At 43.7% G+C, this 8,297-nt stretch overlaps 1 protein-coding gene across 4 annotated transcripts; it reads right to left on the reverse strand.

The window, feature by feature from the left end:
* Window positions 1-505: 505 nt before the first annotated feature.
* On the reverse strand, window positions 506-6,335 carry LOC309525810 (uncharacterized protein). Of its 4 annotated transcripts, XR_014216538.1 has the most exons (5): window positions 6,128-6,335; window positions 5,872-5,998; window positions 2,911-2,994; window positions 1,147-2,327; window positions 506-730 (listed from the first exon to the last, which is right to left on the reverse strand). XR_014216538.1 is itself a non-coding variant. In XM_082211397.1 (4 exons), the coding sequence occupies exons 1-4, from the start codon at window positions 6,200-6,202 to the stop codon at window positions 1,213-1,215; spliced, it is 1,398 nt and encodes a 465-aa protein (XP_082067523.1). In that variant the 5' UTR covers window positions 6,203-6,335; the 3' UTR covers window positions 506-1,212. The 4 variants fall into 4 exon arrangements, 3 of the variants coding, with proteins under 3 accessions (XP_082067523.1, XP_082067522.1, XP_082067524.1); XM_082211397.1 differs by having other exon boundaries at window positions 506-2,327; window positions 2,911-2,991; XM_082211396.1 differs by having other exon boundaries at window positions 506-2,327; window positions 6,128-6,334.
* Between the last annotated feature and the right edge of the window lie 1,962 nt (window positions 6,336-8,297).

Genomic DNA, 8,297 nt, shown 5'->3' on the forward strand with positions numbered 1-8,297 from the left:
AGCCACCCAGAACGGTGCTGAGGAGTCTGAATGGGACAAAGAGCCAGACGAAGAAAGGATGGCTTTTTCTCCTTCTCTGCTACGAATGATAACAGAAGAAGAAGAAGAAGAAGAAGAAGAAGAAGAAGAAGAAGAATCTGCCTTTGTAACATCTGGGTGACATTTTAAAAATGTAAGTAAAATATTTAATATAATTATAATATTTGTATATAGTATTATTGTAGCAAGTGGGGGTAATAGGGAACTGTAGAGTCATACCTCGGGTTGAAGTAGCTTCAGAAGTATTTTCGGGTTGCGCGCTGCAGCGACCTGGAAGTAACGGAGCGCATTACTTCCAGGTTTTGCCGCTTGCGCATACAGTAAAAATGACATCATGTGCAGAAGCAGTGAATCGTGACCCGCGCAGACGCAGGTTGCGTTCGCTTCTGAATGCAAATAATAATATAGGCCTACTAATAAAGATGAATATTTTTCATCATAGGCACCTACACAACACAAAACACTGTTCCTGTATGTTGGTTTCATTTTTTATCTTATATTTTGGAAATGTACATCCAGGTTTTTTCCTTCAATTTTTTTTGGGGGCCCCAAGAGAGCGAGGCCCTAAGCTATAGCTTGTTTAGCTTATACGTAAATCCGTCACTGTCTGTGAGATCGTTGATGTTTACTAAGAGTTACACTCTTACTGAAGCAGCTTCCACAATCCATACATTTAAATGGTTTCTTTCTTCTGTGAGTTCGTTGATGTGTTGTAAGAGCTCCACTCTCACTGAAACTCTTCCCATGATCAATATATTTAAATAGTTCATTCATGTACAGTAAGTACAGTGGTACCTCGGGTTACAGATGCTTCAGGTTACAGACGGGTTAAGAACTTTACTTCAGGATGGGAACAGAAATTGTGGGGTGGCAGCGGGAGGCCCCATTAGCTAAAGTGGTACGTCAGGTTAAGAACAGTTTCAGGTTAAGAACAGACCTCCAAAATGAATTAAGTTCTTAACCTGAGGTACCACTGTATTGCACTGTGACTGAAGCTCTATGCACACACTACAGGTTTCTCTCATGTGAGTTTGTAGATGTATGGTCAAATCTGAAGGTTCACTGAAACTCTTTCCACACGCCAAACATTTATACGGTTACCCCCACGTATGTGTTTGTGGATGTCTTGTAAGTTGTCCACCTTCACTGAAACCCTTCCCACAATCCATACATTTAAATGGTTTTTCCAGTGTGACTATGTTGGTGCACAGTAAGTTTCCAACTACAAATAAAGCTCTTCCCACACTCCAAACATTTAAATGGTTTCTCCCCTGTATGAGATCGTTTATGTCTTGTAAGAGCTCCACTCTGACTGAAGCACTTCCCACAATACAAACATCTATATGGTTTCTCCCCTGTGTGAGTTCGTTGATGTTTTCTAAGAGCTCCACTCTCAATGAAACCCTTCCCACACTCCATACATTTAAATGGTTTCTCACCCGTGTGAGTTCGTTCATGTACAGTAAGTATTCCATTGTAACTGAAGCTCTGTCCACAAACCATACATCTAAAGGGTTTCTCTCCTGTGTGAGTTCGTAGATGCGTTGTAAGAGCTCCACACTGAATGAAACCCTTCCCACACTCCATACATTTATATGGTTTCTCCCCTATATGAGTTCGTTGATGTATTGTCAGTTTTGCACCTTCACTGAAACCCTTCCCACAATCCTTACATTTAAATGGTTTCTCCCCGGTGTGACTCTGTTGGTGCTCGGTGAGTTTCCAACTACAGATGAAGCTCTTTCCACACTCCATACATTTAAATGGTTTCTCCCCTGTGTGAGTTCGTTGATGTACAGTAAGTTTTCCATTTTCACTGAAGCTCTTTCCACACTCCATACATTTAAATGGTTTCTCCCCTGTGTGAGTTCGTTGATGTTTTGTGAGAGCTCCTCTCTCAATGAAACCCTTCCCACAATCCATACATTTAAATGGTTTCTCCCCTGTGTGAGTTCGTTGATGTTTTGCAAGAGATCCATTCTCACTAAAGCTCTTCCCACACTCCAAACATTTAAATGGTTTCTCACCTGTGTAAGTTCGTTGATGTCTTGAAAGAGTTCCATTCTTACTGAAGCTCTTTCCACACTCCATACATCTAAATGGTTTCTCCTTTGTGTGAATTCCTTGATGTATGGTAAGTATTCCAATTTCACTGAAACTCTTCCCACACTCCATACATTTAAAGAGTTTCTCCCCAGTGTTAGTTTGTAGATGTGTGCTAAGGTGTTCACTCACACTGAAGTACTTTACAGATGGCCCCTCAAAATTCTGATTGCCTTCTCCATCACCTGGTTTAAAGTGGGAGAGAAAGAGAATATTGTTAGGTATTCAAGGAAGAAAACCAGAGAAGTTAAAACAAAACAAGACCAATCAGCACCTTCTCTTATTTTAACACCTCCAGTATTCTTCCCACTCCTATGTACCAAATTTATACAAAAGGAAAGGAAATCTGAAAATAGTCTCAAGAACACTTAGTATCTAGTTCTACCTTCAACTCCCATGTAACACTGAACACCAAGAGAAACTTTCTATGCTGAGGTGAGGCATCTATGGCCCTCCAGATGTGGTTGGACTCTAAGTACCATTGAACCAAGTAAAGACCAGGGATGATGGGAGTTGTAGCCAATGACCAGGGATGATGGGAGTTGTGGTGCAGCCACATCCAGAGGGAGACACCTTCCCCCTCCTGTGAAAATGCTGCACTTCTGTATTCAGTTTTCTGCTTCCTCCTTGATCTGTAATTTATTCCTGATACAGTCCAACCCACTGTACACATCACCTAAACCTGCACCAGGATGCTGGAAAAGATGGGCCCTCGTTCTGATCCAAAAGGGCAAAGGCACAGCCTCACAGCAAAGTAGAAGTATGTACCTCTCAATTTGTCCGGGACAACATCCCTGTATTTTTCTGTTCCAAGTGAGGAGATGAGCTCAGACTTGAGTATCAGACCCTCTGCTATGTGGAATAAGGAAAACAGAAGTGCTGTTTATATATATGTGACTGTAAAAATATACAGCAAAGACAGCAAAGTATCTGGTGGACCATTATAAGTTAAGAAATGATGTGGACCAGAAAACCTCATGCCACCATTATTAACCTGTCAGTCTCTTTCTATATTTTACATAGGATTTTTTTGGGGGGTGAGGGTTTCATACAACAATATCAGCTTATGAAGAGTTACCTACTGACAAAAGTACAGCGTTGCTATAAACTACAATCTTCAACATCAGCTTCATTGGACTTGTCATGTTGTTCAGATGCCTGATTATCGTCTTCCAAAGCAACTATTCTATTCCCAACTTAAGAATGGAAAGAATATCAATGATTAAAATGACAGTACTTCCCCAAATCCTCTTTGTCTTTCAGACAATTCCAACAATTATTGGGACAAAATGTTTTAAAGATTGGCAGAGGGACCTGGCCAATTTTATTTGGCAGGGCAGAAAAGCAAGAATGAAATTTTAATTGTTGACGGAACCCAGAGAAAGAGGAGGGTTCGTGGTCCCGGACCTCAGAATGTACTTTGAGGCTGCATGCTGGACTTGGTTGAAAGACTGGATGCTGTTTAGGAATACCGAAGTACAGTGGTGCCCATTGACGGATTAGCGGATTAGCGCTATTAGTGGCTTTTAGCGGCTTATCGGATCAGCTGATAAGCGGCTTAGAAAATGGGGGGGGGGAGGAAAAAACACCCACAGGAACTCGCAAGACATTTTCGTCTTGCAAAGCAAGCCCATAGGAGATTCGTTTTGCGAAGCACCTCCAAAACGGAAAACTCTTTCGTCTAGCGAGTTTTCCGTCTTGTGAGGCATTCGTCTTGCGGGGCACCACTGTATTGGATTTAGAGGGCTGGGACAAGGTTTTCAGGTGGCATGGCTACTTATGTCATGATAAAATAAAAGCACAGAAAGGCTTCATGAACCACCTAGTGTGTAAGGCCTTATTCAAAGTTTTGGAGAGGAATAAATCCAAAGTTATAACAAAAAACCCATGGTGGATATCGCCTATAGAGTCAACTGCCATTCATAAGAATAACATGAACAATAACTGACCAACTAACAAAGACTTGGTGGATGAAACTGAAAAGGTCTGAAGAACTCAAACAACCAGGGATAAATTGGCTAGAATATTACCAGCTTAGGGCGACCTTTGAAAAAGATAAGATGTTAAAAGGGTTTGATAATAAAGCATCGATCTTAGAGAAGGAGGTTTTACAGAACAACCAAAAGACTCTCTCCAGAATGTACATGCTGTTACAGAATACTCAAATAGAAACAGAGGAAAAGGGAAAGGCCATAACAAGTTGGGAGCAGGACTTATGTTATGTAATTGAATATAAAGAGTGGAAAAAACTGAGGACAAAAAATATTAATTTTAAAGCAGATTGGAACCTTCTACCATATGAAATTGGCCCTGAGCGCTCACTGGAAAGACAGATCCTGAAGCTGAGACTCCAATACTTTGGCCACCTTATGAGAAAACTCCCTGGAAAAGACCCTGATGTTGGGAAAGATTGAGGGCGCAAGGAGAAGGGGACGACAGAGGATGAGATGGTTGGACAGTGTTCTCAAAGCTACCAGCATAAGTTTGACCAAACTGCGGGAGGCAGTGGAAGACAGGAGTGCCTGGCGTGCTCTGGCCCATGGGGTCACAAAGAGTCGGACACGACTAAATGACTAAACAACAAAACCATATGTGGTAGACATGTCCAGAGATCAGAAAGTTCTGGGACATGATCCATGAAGAAATAAAAAAGTTACTAAGAACTTCACATAGCAAAAGATCAGAAGCATACCGTTTGGGAATATTGAATAGTGAAATTTCTAGAGAAAATACTAAATTCTTCCTACATGACATCTGCAGCGAGAATCCTGGTGGCTAAGTACTAGAAGGGTAACCAGGTGCCGACTAAAGGGGAATGGTTATGCCAAACTGACAGATATAATAAGACTAAAGCCAATGAATACAGTCAAGAAGGAATGGAAGTGCTTGAATGATTATTTAGAAAGACAATGTTCTAATATAAAAATCTGGCTGTGTCTAGAATGACCTTGTGAATGGAAAAGGGGAAACATACACACACACACACACACACACACACACACACACCTATATATTAAGGTGAAAATAATAATGAAATCCGGATAAAATAAGAAATGTTAAGGAAGTGTGAGAGTGATGAAAGTCTATTACCACTATTATTTTGTAAAATAGTGATTATTGTATTGAAATATTATATTTTTCTCTATTATTTTACTGTACTTTTCTTCACATTTTTTCGTTTTTTCTCTTTTCTTTTTAAAAATTTATTCTTTATGTATGGCTTGGTATTGATGTATTTACTTTGCAATAATTTTTTGTTATAAAAATAATGAAAAGAAAAGAAAAAAAGAATGGAAAGTGAAATACTGGTGGACGACTAAAGAGGTTTAAAGACGCTTTCAAAGCAAATATATAAAAATGAAGTATAAGCACAGAAAATTTGGCTCCAGTTGGAGAATAGCCTTTACCAAAGGCGTCATGGACTTTGAAGAAGCACAAACTCAGTACAAAAGGGAGAAGGAAGCTAAGAGGAAAGTACGTTTGGCAAATCCTCACTGTGATTAACTCCCGCACAGAAATCAATGTTCCCAATGTAGGAGGATGTGTGGATCCAGAATTGAACTCAACAGTCACTTACGAACACACCATTAAGACCGTGTTCATGGATGACAATCTTACTCGGCTACGAGGGGTCGCCAAAGAAGAAGACACAGCGTGAATAAATGGTTCAAACAGCAGATTCACACCTCCAATGTCTAGCAGCCAAGAGGAATAAAAACGTGCCCTCACCTAGAGAGGCCACCATCTCATAATTCTCCTCCATGACTTCCTTGTGCAGAGCTCTTTGGCCTGGATCCAGCAGAGCCCACTCCTCCTCCGTGAAAAACACAGCCACCTCCTCAAAGGTCAAGAGGGCCTGGAAGAAGAAGAGGAAGAAAACAGAGCTGCTCTTAGATCCCCATCACCCCCACTCGACACAGAGGGAGGCTGGGTGGTCCCATCTGTGCCTCTTCCCTCCTCCCTGCTCCTGTTGCTCTTTCCCTACCTGAGGAAGCTGCCTGGCTCCTCTTTCCACTCCACCTTTAAGAAGAGACTGTTCAGAAGTTGTCTCGAAGGCCATTGCACTGCCTTTGGAAGAGACAGAGGACAAGGAGGCGGAAACTAGGCCACTTCCAGGACTCTCTCAGCTGTTGCCACGATGAACTTCAAAGCAGGGAGCAGCTCTTTCAGGAGAACAATGCATAAATTATTATTATTATTATTATTATTATTATTATTGATTGAATTTCTATACCACCCTATACCCGGAGATCTGAGAGCAGTTCATAGAAAGGCGGATTTATTTAGAGTGGGAACACATTTACACAGAGAGCATACGTTTTACAAATACTGTACCAATAATAATAAATTAATACTCCCAGATTCTAATTATGAAAGCTCTGAAACACTTGAGATTATCACAACAGAAACTATTGACTTTTGGTGTAAGTATTTGTGTATCTGTCTCTCTCTCTCCTCCCGCCCAGACTAGCTCCCTGACGCAGGAGGCCAAGGGAGGGGGGGTGTTCCAAGCTCAGTGTGAAGAAATACACAAAAATGGGTTAGGAGGCTGGGTCTAAGATGGGGGGGGGGGAATGTCACCTGGTGACTTTCAGTGCATAGGTGCCAGCTCCCTGGGTCCCTGAGCACCCACCCATTTCCCCATGAAGGGGCCGGGCACCCACAGATTTCGGTGCCAGGGCCATGCATACTGAATGGCACCCACAGCCCCAGGGGGTCCCACGGTCGTGGGGTGAAACTGGCACAACTGGTTCCGTGTCCCAGTCAGGTTGCATGGGGGGGGGGGAGCCCTTCTCTAGTTCGTCTCAGGAAGCAAAATGTCTCTCCCCCCCCCCGGAGTCTGGTTTATCTCTGCGCTTCCAAGAGGATCCTGCAATGCAAACCTTGTTTGGGGGAGAGGACCCCCCCCCCCGCCTTGCTCAGATTGCCTCTCCTGGTTCCCAGAGGGAAAGGGGGGGGGAGACCGTCCTTGCTTTGATGACCCCCTCACCTTCCCCCCCTCCCGCCCTGTTTGTAGATTCACAGGGAGGAAATGCAAATTATTCTCCCTCCCTGCACCCCAAATCACCCCCCCCCGAAACGTTGCACCTTTTTCCTCCTCCTCCTTTGCAGGCCTCCTTCTCTTCCGGGGGTGTGCATGGAGACCCCACCCCTCCAACATTGCCTCTACCCCCCCGCCCTCCTCCGTCACTTCCTGCCTCTCTAGGAAGCAAGTTCATTGACCCAAGGGGAGGGCAGGAGATTGCCCCCCCCCTGGAAGCAGAGTCCTAGGAATGTAGTGGGAAGGACGCCCCCCCCCCAATGGAGCCCAGTGTCCCTCAGCCTTTTTCCGACCATGGCCCCCTCCCGACCTTCTTTTCTTCCTTGCCCCCCCCCCTTCTGCCGGTAGAAAGGTAGCTATTTAAATGTTTTGCTTGTAAATTTATAGTTTTTATTTATAAATCCAATGCGAAGCAGGGACACTTCTCTGCTTTCTTTTCTTCACTTCTCACTTCCCTCTGTGGCCCCCGAGTCTCCTGCTGTGCCCCCCCCCCATTTACACGATCTTCACCTGTGACCCCCTTGGAATATCCACTCCCCCCCCGCCCCCTTTAGAAACGCTGTTCTAGTCTTTTAACTACCTGGGAGTAAACCCCATTGGGACTGACTTCTGAGTAAAACTCTTGTGCAATCCTAAGGATTTTTACTCAGAAGTCATTACAACTGTAGCAGGAACCCCCCCCCCCACACACACACCTCAATCATTCTGTTTGTACAAACTTCACACACACTCACACTCACACACTACATACGCCACATTTCTGTTATAAATTCATAGAAAAATCAACCATATATCGGATTTGCACTGTTCCATTTTTATTTTACTCCATATGACAAGGACTATCAAAGGGGGGTGGCTTGGTTCTGGTCAGCCATAATCCCTTCACCATCCCAGCACATCCACAGGAGCCCTGCCCAGTTGCTATGCCAACCCGGATGATCCCAGACGGAAGACAATCAAGATCACAAAGAACTTGCATATGGGAGTGGATTCAGCATGGACTGGAACAAAGGACAATGATCAGATCTTCCCTCTGGGGGCAGGAAACTGCAAACTCCCCTTTGTCTCCTGGAAGTGACTCATGGGCAGGGGGAAAGGAAGAACCAGCCAGGTG

The sequence above is a fragment of the Podarcis vaucheri genome (genome assembly GCF_965113315.1).
Source record: "Podarcis vaucheri genome assembly, chromosome: 2".
In the NCBI taxonomy this organism is placed as follows: domain Eukaryota; kingdom Metazoa; phylum Chordata; class Lepidosauria; order Squamata; family Lacertidae; genus Podarcis; species Podarcis vaucheri.